We start from the raw sequence: 14,894 nt of genomic DNA, 5'->3' as shown, positions 1-14,894 counted from the left end.
CATAAATAACGAATCTTGGAACACTGAAAAAAAAAAAAAAGAGTGCCAGCTCACTGCAGGGGAATAGGGGCTAGGGGGCTAAGACCCCCCTCACTGCTCATTGTGTGGGGGCTCTGGTCAGTATCTCCAAAAGGGTTTTAGAATCTTAGGCTCCAGTACCTAGAACTCACACATAATCTGAAACTCTCATAGGTTGCTGAATCATCAACTCTCACCTATAGCTCGAGTTAGGCTTTCTTTTTCTTCCAAATTTCTTGTATCTAAAAATCTCCCTATCTTTCTTTTGAGCCACGCTGCAATGCAATATTTGCAAATATATCTTGTTGTAGTTGATACAAAAGTCAGTATGATCTGTGAAGTGTTAGCTTGGTCTGTCCCACTGTTCCACTATTGTTATAGGATCCTAATACCAACCATACTGAACTACTCACCATCTCCCAAAGAAAGTCCATGGATCCTGCCTTTGCTCCCTGACTTAGGCTCTTCTGAAACTTTAAGTGTTCCCTCCAAATATACTTGTTAAATTGTTATCTTTTCTTCCTCTTTCCTGAATTCTTCTCAGATAACTGCAATCATGATATGATCTCTGGATTCAAGCCTCAAAGAAGTAATCTTGCTCTATCTTACATTATTATAGTGTTTGTGTTCTTATCTTATCTATTGTACTAGATCATAAACTCCTAAAGGGCTTGCACTTTCTTATTCAACTATGTGTCCCCTGTAATTTATATCTTACTGTCTGTCTGCACACAAAGGTACCTGCTCAAAGGGTACTAAATTAAACTGAAGCTACAGAAGGATTTTTCCCTTCTCTAGCTATCAACCTCACTAGCTGACAAGGTAAAAATATAGCAGTCCATGATGATTCAAAACAATGAAATATATAATAATGGGGAAATTGTACATCCCCCCCCTGACACAACTGCCTTTTAAAAGATATGAAATTATATAAAAAGGAAAATGATTTCAGAAATTTTAAACAACTATAGTTATAGTTCTATAACTGCTACCTTTTAGAACAAAAACAAAAATTGAAACTATGATAAAGGAGTTATTGAGAGCTTATTAACTGGCAAGTATGGGATAAAATTTTTATATGAATGATCTCATTTGATTTTTAAAACAACTGTTGGAGGTGCCATAATTATTCATATTTTACAGATGAGAGTATCAACTTAGTGTGTTGAACTGCATTCCCCAGGATTGTTTACCTCTGGAATTGCACTAAGATTTAAGTTCAAGTAGTAGATTTTGGAGTTCCTGCTCTTAACCACTACATGCTTAACTGCTAGAAACTGTCAAAATGCTTAGATATTTAAAAATCATTCTTAATCATGTTTGTTTTAAAGAGATACTAAATCTTTTTTCATATGAAAAAAGAAAACAAGAAAGAAGAGACTGGAAGCAATTTCCCAGGTTGTTAAGGTACTGCCAATTATTTGAGTAATAGTCATTATTTGGAATTGAGTGCGTAAATGTTCCTAAAGCCATTTACCAATATCTGTAGAAGACTTTTTCTTTCTTTCTTTCTTTCTTTCTTTCTTTCTTTCTTTCTTTCTTTCTTTCTTTTTTTTTTTAAATTTTATTTATTTGAGAGAGAGTGAACAAGAGAGAGCACGAGCAGTAGGGAAAGGGAGAGGCAGGCTCCCTACTGAGCAAGGAGCCCAAAGTGGGCTCGATCCCAGGACCGTGAGATCATGACCTGAGCTGAAGGCAGATGCTTAACCGACTGAGCCACCCAGGTGGCTCTATAAAAGACTTTGTAAGTAGTTTATTCAAGTGGAGGGAAAAATTCCCATGGATATATCAAGGATTCTATTTCCCGGGGCTGTATTTTCTAATTTTTTAAATTTAGTCACTGAAGTACTTCAGGTTTATAATTTTGGTATTTCCTTTAAAAATTATAATTATCAGTAATTTAGTCTGCTCAATGGCAGCACTCTGTAACCATCTTTGTTCCAAAGGGCAAGTCTTAAAAGTTTCTGTGTCATTCACATTTAATACTGTTGACAAGATCGACAGTGAAAAGAAAAAAAAAACTGAATTCTAAAAATAGTTGCTTTTTATAGTTCTGGATTAAGCCTTCTTGTTCTTTATATAGACAGATATGGTGAGGGTCATGGTTTAAAGAGTAGGTGTGTTTCTGAAATAACCTTATTCTTTTCACTCTATGCCTCCTACTGCCAGCCACAGTTGTCTCTATTGTGTGAATCCTAAAAAAAGGTTTATCGTAGTCATTTTGTGCAAATGACACACTTTAAACATCATATATTTATATATTATTTTCAGCATCAACTCCTACAGTCCATCTGTAAGGTATTTTAAAGGTTCTCACAGCTCTAAGTGACTTCAATTAAAAGATAATTATACAAGAACTTCTTTTCATAAAATAATAATCTAAGTACATATTTTTGCTTCAGGTTATAACTATCAGTTATCTAAGACCAAAGTCATTCATTAGATGATGGTATTAAATTATTTACAGATCTATCTGGTGTCTCTAGGAAAGAGATCATCCCATATAGAAAAGAAAGCATACCCTTTGTTCTACTCTATTAATGGTTCTTAATTTTCCCTATATCTGATATAAAAAAACCTTGCATTCATGTTAGAGCTGTTCTAGGGCTCGAGGTTCAAATTTGAAAAGACAATTCTTGTCTGGAGACAAATTGATGGAAAGATTTAGTCCAGAAACCTCCTGCAGGAATTATGTATGTTTTGCACAGAACCCAGGAAAAAGAACCCTTGGCCATGGGTATTTGGTACCCTGGTTCTTGCCCCAGGAATTCCTGAAGTGAGAGACAGGATACCATAAACTTGAGGATTCCAGTTTATTGTTAAAAGAATAAACTGAGTCATGAAGAAAACTGATGAAGAAAAGTCAGTTAGCTATACACTATGCACTATACACTATCTCCCTGTAAAACCTATAAATTTATGAGAATATAGTAAATTTACCTAAAAGGAAACACACACACACACACACACACACACACACACACACACACACACCACACACACACACACTGGAATTAGCTTTAATTTCAGAGAGGCTAGAATTAGTCAAAAGTACAATTCCTGAGCAAGGGACATAGTTAGCTAAGATTTCCTTTCTTAACATCAAATCAGTCTGAAGCTCTTATTAATATTCTGACCTAGGAGATAGAATTAGAGCCTATTCCTTGAGTTCAAAGCTGTATAAAATAGTCACAGACTGGGACCCAAATTTTCAGGAACCACCTAAATGGGAGACAGAGCATTAAGTAACCCAGTATTTCTCTATGGCTTTTTCAATTATATTTCCATTACTTAAATTTCCATCAGAATGGGATAGATTATGCCGTAATAATAAACAATTTTAAAATATAAGTGCCTAAAAACAATAAAAATCCATTTCTCACTCACACTATATATATGTAACTCATATATATATGAGGTCATCAGGAAGTCTCTATTCATCATAGTCATTCAGGGGTTTGGGGTGATGGAGGTTGAAAGATTTTGCATTGGCAACAGCATTCTCAGCCCCAACATGACAAAGACCACTTCCTTACAGAACCAGTTGGACAGTTCTAGTCACACGTGTATACCTAACTTCAAGGAGTGAAGTAACACAATCCTCCCATGTGCCCAGAAGAGGAAAACTAGGTATCACCTAACAGATGTATATCCTGTGGTATGGAAACTGGCTAGCAATCATTTAATTTCTTTGCATTCATCCACCAAAACTTTTCCTTCTTTATGTTTTAATTTTTTTTACATTGGTTACCATTTTACTTCTTTGCATTCCTCTGCCAGAAATTCAACCTTAGATAAAATTTATCCCTGTGCTTCTCAAACGTTAATGTACACATGAGTCACAGAGGGAGCTTTTCAAAATGCAGATTCTGATTAAGGTGGTCTGGGACATGGTTTCAGATTCTGCATTTCTAACAAGTTCCCAGGTGCTGCTTGTTGATACTTCTGGTCTTCGGAAAACGTTTTAGCTCCACCAAATGCCTTCTCTGCACCTGAATCCAAGCAGCTCAACTGTGCTGGAGAAAAATCACAACTAAACTGACTAGCTGCACTCTAAGTTCTTTATTTAAAGCCTCAGTATAATAGAACTTTTGGCAACCCCTAAGTACACCTGCTTCACACTGTTCTTTATTGTCCTGCCTTCCTCATTTCAGAAAATGACATTCCCATCAGCCAAATGTGTTCACTCAACCTTAATGAAGGGTAACATCATCTCTCATCTGGATTACTGCAGCAGGCTTGACAGGTTCCAGTTCTGCTACCCTATAGCCTATTCTCCATAGAACACCATATGACCCTCTTTAATTATAGAGTCACATCGCTCTTTACTATTAATGGATTCCCATTGCATTTAGAATAAAATTTGAACTCTTAGCAAAGGTCTTTAAGGCATAGAATTATTTTTTCCTACATAGCTCTCTAACTTCATCTCATGACATTCTCTTCTTGCTCAATACCTCTGGCAACTAGATCATCTTTCACTTACTTAAAGACTTCGAAGATTTTCCAAATGCTATTCCCTCAAATGGAAGGCATTCTTATTCTCTGACACACTCATTCTTTTCACTCTTTGAATGTCCAGATCCATCTCATTTTTCAGGCCACAGCTTTAAATGTCATTTCTCCACAGAGACCTCTCTGACTTTCTTATCTAAAGCAGTCCCCAAACTTTATTTCCTATGTTGGTATTTGGTTAATTTCCTCCGGCATACCACAATGTGTAATTATATATCATTTCTTGTCTACTCTATTTGCATTTGTGAGTGTCACATTCAAGTTCTATCTTTAGGTCCCTGCATTCTGTTGCACATAAAGGTCAGTAGGATTTGTAGAATAAGTTAATGGGTAGTTGAATGGATAGGTGAAAGATTGAATAATAAGATACACTTTCCTTTTATTTCTTTTTCTTTTGACATTAGCCTAATTCACTATAAAGTATATTTTATTAAATCATCTGATGAATAAATTTCAAGTCAGTGAATTTCAACTGCTAAAACTAACCCTAACATTTCATCTCTAAGTCACACTAAATCTGTAACCTGGGATAATCCTAAATTCTTTTGGGTTCTTATAGACATAATCAGTAATATATTGTCAGTTTAAAAAAAATGAAGTAAAGTATAACTTGAGAAGTATTTCATTATGTATCTATATAGTGGACTACCTTAAAATTCCCTAGGAAATACTATTCTATGTATTTAAGAGATTTTTTCTTTTTTTATAATACAATTAAAATTTACTGGTTTAGTACAGTAATTCCTTTAAGGCTGATGATTTTGCCACTAAAACTAGAAAAATCCATATAAATTACAAAAACCATACTCCCTAGAGTATCACATAGCTATGGATGAGATAAACTAAATTTCCAGAAAAAGGGGAGCCTTTCTAAGGTAACCAACAATTTTAGTCATGGCAGAGGTGTTGCTAAATCTGGGCAAGAAGTGAGGGGCAGGTGTAACCCTGGAAGAAGACCTCTAATGAAGAAAGAGAAACTAATGTCTTTATTTGCCTAGCACTAGAAAAATGTATTGGAAATTCGAGAGTCCCTAAAAATCTTACTGGAATTTTTTCTCCACGAGATATTTTACTAAGTTTTTGAAATGCATAAGAAGTTGAGAAGCTAGGATGAAAACTTCTAAAATGCAGAGTATAATTTTCTCCATCTTTGTAAGTATGCATTTGGAAAAAATTTTGAAGTTGCTTGGAAAGAAAGCTCAAGTATTGAGCTGGTTGGTACCTCTTGAAGGAGAGAACTGGATCTTCTACAGTTTCTCAGTGCTGATGGAATAGGCAAACATAGGCTCTCCATCCAAAGCCTTTAAGACACACAGTGGGGGAGCCTGTGTGGTTCAGTGGTTTAAAGCCTCTGCCTTCGGCTCAGGTCATGATCCCAGGGTCCTGAGATCAAGCCCCGCATTGGGTTCTCTGCTCAGCAGGGAGCCTGCTTCCTCTTCTCTCTCTGCCTGCCTCTCTGCCTACTTGTGATCTCTGTCAAATAAATAAGTCTTTAAAAGAAAGAAAGAAAGAAAGAAAGAAAGAAAGAAAGAAAGAAAGAAAGAAAGAAAATCTTAAAAAAAAAAAAAAAGAAAAAAGACACACAGTGGAAGAAGAAGGACTAAGCAGAGGTAGTCTTACTAAAATGCAAATCACCTCAACCCAGATCAACTCTCAACTGCATTGAAGTATCAGCTCCTCACTGTATCTGGATTTAAAAAAAAAAAAAAGGAGAAATGCTTTTGGTGGACATTGACATTGTCTAAAAACCCTACATGTGTTTTACACAATGTCTGGCATTTAATAAAAATTAGAAGATATGCCAGATGATGTGACTGATAAAATAATCCCATTCACAAATTATCCAGATATTAGATTTCACTTTGATAAGTAATTTAAAATGACTGTGGTCCATTCTTCGATAGAGAATTCTAAAAGAGTTGAAATCTTAAAAAATAAGATAAAATAAACAAACAAAAACCATTAACAAATGTGTAATCTAGGTCAAGAGTTAGTGAACTATATAGCCTGTGGGAACAAATCCAGCCCATTGCTTGTTTTTGTGTAAAGTTTTACTGGAACACCATCATGTTTACTCATTGTTTATGGCTGTTCTTGTGCTACAACAGAATTGAATAGTTAGAAGAGCGACCATATGGGATGTAAAGCCTAAATATTCACTATCTTCTTGAAATATATTAAACTGTGAACTTTGGCATATGAATTGCTTAGAACATTAAAATTTAGTTAACATTTTACTTCCTTTTCTCCCCCATCAGCTCCTTCATGGTAGACAGGATTCAATAAATGTGAGTTATTGTCATTTGCTAAACACTTAGTGAACTCATAATTTTATTCAGGACCACATGCTAAATTCTCTGGAATTGTGAGGTTGAACTCAGATCCTAAAACTTCAACATTTGATCCTGAATAAAAAGTAAAAGGCTTCAGTCCATTTAAAAGGAAATAATGTTCTTAAGCTTCTCCTTGGCATTGTTGAGTTTTGCAAAGACTATCTGAGCTCTGGGAGTGAGTATGCTGACAACTTTGAAAATTGGCAACAAGAACAAAAAAGAAGTCCGGTGCCATGCCATTAGTACTTAAAATGAGGGTGTCCACGTTCTTCCAAGAGAGGACGATGTAATTATATATATATGTTTATGAATACTGAATTAATGTTGTAATTAGTAATGATAATAGCTTACATTTACTAAATGTGTACTATGGTAACAATTCCATTTTATTGGCCTAAGGTGACCTCATCACTGGTGTTTTTAAGAATTCCCATGCAATTATAATGTTCACCCAGGATTAAGAAACTTCTGATTTAGCTTCTTCTCCCTGCTTTCACTATCATCTGCTGTGTTCCAACCATACTGTATTACAAAAAGCTAGCAGAACAAGTAACTCCCCTATCTCAGACTCACTTAGCTCCACTTAATTAATGACTACTTGAAAACAAAAATCATCCGCTAGTTCTCCTGGCTGGCTGGACCATAGTATTGGGCTCTTTGTTTCTTAACTACTTATGAAAAAAACAAGACTTTCATATTTTTTGGCTCAATAAATATCTGTTGTAAGCAAAAACTATGGTGGCTATTGTCTTCCTTTCCTGTAAATTAGCTGCAGTAATAAAATGTATTATCCTCCCTGAATCACTATATAGTACTACTCTTAAAGCTAAAATAACACTGTATATTAATTATATTGAAATTAAAATTAAGTAAATAAAAAAATTAAAAATATTCTACTCTTTATGCAGTGCGCTGGGTACTTATGCAAGGAGGTATTGGCCAAAAACTGTAACATGTGAAGAGTTTTGTTGCAACGGAGCAAAATTCACCTGGAAGGTAGGGAATATGTAGAAAAAAAAAATAAAACACATCTATTCTCTGTCTCTCTTTGCTTTGTCCCTCTGGGTCTCTTTCCCTCTCTCTTCCCTCAAGCTTCCCCTAAAGGAAGATAGCTCTAACTTTGTCTCTCTAACTTAATAATCCAACGATAGAAGTAGAGGAAAATAAGAGAAACAAAGTCCTCAAAGTAGGATTCACGCTTTTTGACATCCCTGACCACAAAATCAACCTTTTGATGACCAGGCTACTGCTCCTAATTCCATATTTACTTGTTTGTTAAATGAAGGTTTGAAAAATAGAAAAGAGGTTTTAAGGGACAATGACTTCATAAGGAAGGACTTTTACTAGAGCAATGTCTTTGACCTTTCTCAGTCCCACTCACTCACTCACTCATCTCCAGGGAAGGAGGAATGACATATGCCTGATGGATTTAGGAAAAGGTATTGGTATGCTTTGTTCAAATTTTGCTTTCGAACGCTCTACACACAGAGTATGTATCCCGTTTGTTCTACGCAATTCATCACTTCAGGAGTAGGTGCGTGTGTGTGTGTGCGCATGTGTATGCATGTATATATGTGTAAGCATGTATCTGCATATGTGTAAAATAGAGGGGGGAGAGAACCAGAGACAGACAGACAGACAGAGAGACAGAGAGGAGGGATGGGGGTAAGAAGAGGCTGTCTGTGACTGTCCAGGTATACCAGACACAGGGGGATCTGTTTATTTAATCCAGGGAGATCTTGCCCCACTTTGGCCACAATATTCATCCTTCTTCTTCAAAGAACTTTATGAGTAACAAGAAAATTCGTCTGACTCCTGTGCCTGTTTCTCAATAGGCTTTAAAATTATTTGTACTTTATTTGGTCTAAGATTCAGAAAATATCCCAGAAATTAAAGGAAATATTAACATATGAGAAAATATGAAAATTTCAAGAATCCTACTACACTTTATTCTTCTTCCCTCAATGTTCTAAAATTGTGTGCATTCATTTGTGACTTGTCTTTTTTGAATAATAGTTGGATCATGTTAAATTTTGTACCTTATAAAGTTTCAAACAACTTCATGATTATTACCTTATTGAAATTCCTCTGCAATGGCCAAATAATTTCATAAAATAATGTCATCAATCACTCCACATTTCTAGATATTTTTGGGCTAGGAAAATTGCACATGAGGGATAATACTTACTAATTTCACGTGGTTAAAATTCATGAACATTAAGTCTGGTGTATCACCTGAGAACCCTCCAGCTGCCAGGGTGCTTCTACTGATTAGAAAAGTGGCAGAGTCATTCTTTAAAAGCATCTATGGAATATTTAGTATATGCTTAGCACTGTGTTAGTCACTAGATAAATAAAGATTAAAAGAAAAAAAAAACAACATGGTTTCTGTCCTCAAAGAATTCAAACTAAATGTTCAGTGTAATGGATTAATGATTTTATATATTATACTGATTAACCACCCCATTCTGTCTACTTCAATTGGGTTATGATTAAGAGAATTCATAGAACATACTCAACTAATGTTTTAACTGATGATGAAATGTCATTTCAAACTTAGTTTATGACTATAATTTCATAGTAGGTAACAATTAATATTTAATGAGCTTTATGATTAGAGAGAGGGGCACAAAATGAAACCTTTCAAAGAAAATAGAACAATTAAATTGTGAAATAGTAAATTCTACTAAAGAAGAAGATACAGAGTCTGCAAAGTAATTTTAGAACTTGTGGGTATCAGAACTGTTCTTTAGCACAAGCACTACCTAGCTTTGCTACTCAGACAAAGCATGAGAAGCAACAGGAGTAAGGAAAGCTGGGTTCACTTCCATCTCCAATGGACTTTACTTAGAATACACATGATTAAGTCAAAGTATTAGGTAACCATTATTTAAGGCACAGATTGGTCCTATACTTTCCCAAATAGGGACATGATCCGTAGGCAAGTACTAGATGTGTGTATGTAAGCATATACAATCGTGTGTATATTTCTGTATGTCTGTTTAAACATAATTTGTGTGTGAAAATACATGTGACATCAATCTTATATATACACCTATCTATCCACTCATCTATCTACCTATCTACTTCATCTGTCTTTATTTACATTTTTCCACATGTACAGTTCACATTAATAAAAATGTTGAGTTCTAAAATTTTACTCTTTTTGAGATAATATTTTAACTAAATGTATTTTCTGTACACGTAGGTATTAATACCTCATGGTTACAAAATTCTTTAGAATTTGTAAACATTTCAACAGTATATAGTATGTCATCTGTTCTTCCATAAAATCTCCAGAGATGTTAAGATGATGCTATTAACTTCAAATAAACTAAGAATTGAGATCATATGACTTTTCTGTAAAACACAAAGCTTGAACCTGCCCTCACTACCAGAATCTAGGGCACATTGTTTTTAATCGAAAGTTCAGGAGGTAGCATGGCCTCTAGAAAATACATGAAGCTTTGGGGGCGCCTGGGTGGCTCAGTGGGTTAAAGCCTCTGCCTTCAGCTCCGGTCATGATCCCAGGGTCCTGGGATCGAGCCCCGCATCGGGCTCTCTGTTCAGCAGGGAGCCTGCTTCCTCCTCTCTCTCTTTCTGCCTGCCTCTCTGCCTACTTGTGATCTCTACCTGTTGAATAAATAAATAAAATCTTTAAAAAAAATACATGAAGCTTTGTAGCAATTGTACCTGGACACAACTTCCATTCTTTGCCTGACAAAACTGGATTGTTCCCCTGTAGATTTTCAGATTCTCTATATGCAAACCAATGCAGGGATACCCACCTTGCTTCTTGTGAGCACTGAAGCTGGTTTATCAAAGTGCCCAGGTGAGTGCCTAGTACTTGGTAGGAGCTGAATATACTAAGACTGCTTTTTATCTACAGTATCATGCATCTGATTAATGTATGCCAGTCAAAAAGGCAGATACAGGGCGCCTGGGTGGCTCAGTGGGTTAAGCCGCTGCCTTCAGCTCAGGTCATGATCTCAGGGTCCTGGGATCGAGTCCCACATCGGGCTCTGTGCTCAGCAGGGAGCCTGCTTCCTCCTCCCTCTCTCTCTGCCTGCCTCTCTGCCTACTTGTGATCTCTCTCTGTCGAATAAATAAATAAAATCTTTAAAAAAAAAAAAAAAAAAAAGGCAGATACAGGGCCGTCTGGGTGGCTCACTGGGTTAAGCCTCTGCTTTCAGCCCAGGTCATGATCTCAGGGTCCTGGGATCGAGCTCTCTGCTCAGCAAAAAGCCTGCTTTTCCCTATCTCTCTCTCTCTGCCTGCCTCTCTGCCTACTTGTGATATCCCTCTGTCAAATGAATAAATAAAATCTTTAAAAAACAAAAAAGGCAGATACATATTGGCTGTCAAATTATTGATTGAATGATTTCTATGGAATTCACAATTAGAGATCAATTCTTCTATTTCACAGTGTGTTTCTGTTTCTGTCCATTATCAGATGATCTGCACTCACAGAATACAAACTCATTTAAATATTACTATATAAAACACTGAATTTAGAAAGTAAAAAATTTCTGCAAAAATGTGACATTACATATTAATAAATTCATAAGGATTGACTTATGTTTTACTTAATACATGCAATTACTCCTATTCATTACTCTGGATTAACAGGAATTGAATATGGATATTATTAAGATCAAGTAAACAAAGTCGAATGTCTACAATTAGGGGGATCTAAAACTCATTAAAATTAAATTCATTAGGAAGTTTTTGGTTAATCTTTATTCTGAAATATACTGGTCTAAGTATTTACACTTATTAATAAAATAACTTCATATTCTTATATTTTCTTTTATGAAACAAAGCTATATATTATATTCTGTATATATATAAATATGTATTTTAATTTTGACAGAAATAAGGCTCAGTGAAATGAAATATTATCAATTACCAATATACACATAAATATATATTATTAAACAGAGGTATTTGTGGGTAGCCAGCATAAACTGACATACATGTCAGTATTTCTGTGTAACACACATATGTGTATGTATCTGTGCATATATATATATATATATATATATATATATTAATAACAAGAACAAGGCTCCAAGTAGTCAAACACTCATCTAGTCAATTACTATTACTGATTTGATAAGTAAACATATTAACATTTGGTTTTCAGATTTCCTTAATACTTTTTTTTGTTTGTTTTTTTGGATAATCGAATATATTTGCTTCATCAATATGGATTATTATTGTATGAGCTAAATCTCCATCCCCAAGCAAGAATCCTCTTTGGTTTTTTTTTATTTTTTAAGAATTATGCGTATTTTTGAGTGCCAGTAAAAAATTAAAAGAAAACGTAAGCACAACAAAAGTTAAAGTTTTTTTAACTAAACATCAACCCTGTCAATGTTCAACTTTCCAGCTGGCTCATGATCATATTATTATAAACTCCACAATGTTTATTCAATGTTTATTTCTTGATGGAGTTCCTCCCAATTGTCAGGATGAGATAACAACAGTCTCCAATAATGACAATGGCTTGCACTTGTAAAATACCAAGTGAAATTCATCTGTGCTCAGAATATTCATGCATCGTATTTTGTGAATAATTCAATGATGTGTGGTAACAGAGGGGCTTTTTTTTTTTTTTTAATTTGGCCCACTTCATCTTTTCCAAGTAATTAATTTTCTCTGGTGCAATAACATTATCATTTTTTCAATATCTTAACATCAAAATGCAGTGAGAGATTTGATACCTAAGTGACACAGCTTATCATATCTTAAGTATAAAATGTAAAAGAATATAATTTTAAAATGTATGGTATTTTGAAGTAAGTCTTATATACTATTCAACATGGATTTGTGCTAATCATGATACATAATGTAACTCCTATAGATAAAAACTGAATAACAAATTTTGCTCACGACTTGTCCCCATTAGACAAGGAATTCTTTCATTTAAATAGCAGAAACCATAAAAACCCAAACCCTAGGAATGAAGCAGTTTAGCACTGACTTATAAAAATTAGCTTTCTGTCATATCACTTTTTCCTTCAGGCATTTTTTTCAGAGATTTTGGCTGATTTGATTATAAAGCAGAAGGTTAAATTCTCACACAGTGATCATTAGGAAAAAATAAACAGAGCAAGTACTAAAGCTGGCTTTGCACCTACTGAATGCTGCAAGTGTCTGTACTCATTTGATATGCATCTTGCAAAGCTCGGCTGTTCCCAGAAGGCCACTCCATGAAGACTGAGAGAGCAGCGTCTGCTAGTGGTGCCTGTGTGTCACAAAGAACAGAGAGAAGCTTTATAACGGAGATGCTAGAAGGCATCACAGAATTGGGAGGCAGGCTAAAGAACTAAAGGGTTTGTACATTTTCCTGCCTTAGAAGACTTGCATATGAAAATATTACATTGATTATTTTTATAGTGCATGTGAATCACACTGAGAAACCATTGCATTTGCAAGAATTTCTAGGTCTCTTCATTGGCTCCATCTATGAAGCACTTTCCTAAAATTGCTTTATTATTGATTGCTTATTGGACAGATTTATTGATGGATATAGGACAAAAGGATGACTTCATAAGCCAACATAGCATGCTGTTTGTGGATGGCGATCCTAATTTGGTTTCGGTGGGTCATGATACTTTACCTGTGGCATTCAGTGGGCACTGGTTGAATGCAAAGTCACCCGCGGGGGTCCTTTTCCACACCATCGACATCAGATAATCCTCTGGGCATATTTCATAAGGTGCTGCAGTTTGAAACAGAGGGAGTTGAATGCCAGCAGTGTTTGTTTTTTTAAATATTGGCAATAAACAGTCCTCAAATGTATCTATCTGTGGAACTCTTTCATTTTCTTTAAAGTATATTCTTTACTGAGATGTTAGCAATGTCTTCATAACCAAAAAACCCACCAGGTTTCATTTCATTATCTATGAAATCTCCACAGAAATGTTCTTTCTTTGGAAAATGCTTACTCTGGAGACTTTTTTTTAAAAAGTCATTTGAATTTGCTTATAAATTGAACATTACATTCAAGCATATTTAAAAAAATCTTTCCAATATTTATAAAGTTTTGAAATATTGTGCAATAAAATTATTTCCAATAAACTGAAAGCCATATTAGAATTATTAGCTCTAAGTGTTAAGAGGAAATAAACATAAAAGGCAAGAATATGTAACTTCTTATTCTTCATACAAGAGCAATGATGTCAATCACACTACATCATATGAAAATGAACTGATTTGATCTTTTGGCCTTCATATTTTCAAAAACTCAATTTAATTACTGAGATGAGAAAGTTAAAGGGAACCCAAGAATAACAGAGGTATATCAGAAATATTTTAATAGGAAGCCAAAGACTTGTAAAGTCTGTCTATCCTCTGTTCCGCATTAAACCTCACACCTTGCTCCTAGAAAGAAGATACCAGTCTTTGTTCTGGACACACCTACTCTTGTACTTTTTTTAAAAAATAAGATTTTATTTATTTATTTATTTGACAGAGATCACAAGCAGGCAGAGAGGCAGGCAGAGAGAGGGAGGAGGAAACAGGCTTTCTGCTAAGCAGAGAGCCTGATGCCGGGATCCATCCCAGGACCCCGGGATCATGACCCGAGCGGAAGGCAGAGGCTTTAACCCACTGAGCCACCCAGGTGCCCCTACTCTTGTACTTTTTAATACAGCACTGCCACGCATATGCTCATATATTTGTGTTCCTCAGCTGCCTGACATCTTGTTGTTCTCATCTCAGTATCTTGCACCTAATGGTTTGTCTGACACACAGAAGTTGTTCAAAGTTAAATAAATAAATGAAGCAATATTTCAATATATAAATACCATTAATAAGTAAATAGACCCCCCCAAAAGTACCTAATATATATGTATGTATATGTGTGTAGACATATATGTGTGTATATATGTACCTAATATATATGTGTGTATCTACATATACATACACATATACATATATATGTATATATATGAGTGTGACTCCCAGGGAGAGATTCCTTCCTTTGAGAATATACTATTTAATCTACGATAATCATAATCT

The 14,894-nt window shown here is 35.1% G+C and overlaps 1 protein-coding gene across 4 annotated transcripts in view; it reads right to left on the bottom strand.

Moving 5' to 3' along the window:
* ADGRB3 (adhesion G protein-coupled receptor B3) overlaps positions 1-14,894 on the bottom strand; it is a 723,296-nt gene that overhangs the window by 387,122 nt on the left and 321,280 nt on the right. For all 4 annotated transcript variants that reach the window (XM_059178365.1, XM_059178363.1, XM_059178364.1 and 1 more), the window contains 2 exons: positions 13,492-13,593; positions 13,010-13,116 (listed from right to left, as the gene is read on the bottom strand). In XM_059178365.1, the coding sequence (XP_059034348.1) occupies positions 13,010-13,116; positions 13,492-13,593 (209 nt within the window). The remainder of the gene's footprint in view (positions 1-13,009; positions 13,117-13,491; positions 13,594-14,894) is intronic.

This window comes from Mustela lutreola, chromosome 6 (genome assembly GCF_030435805.1).
Source record: "Mustela lutreola isolate mMusLut2 chromosome 6, mMusLut2.pri, whole genome shotgun sequence".
Taxonomy (NCBI): domain Eukaryota; kingdom Metazoa; phylum Chordata; class Mammalia; order Carnivora; family Mustelidae; genus Mustela; species Mustela lutreola.
This window is presented reverse-complemented; position numbering and strand designations above follow the sequence as displayed.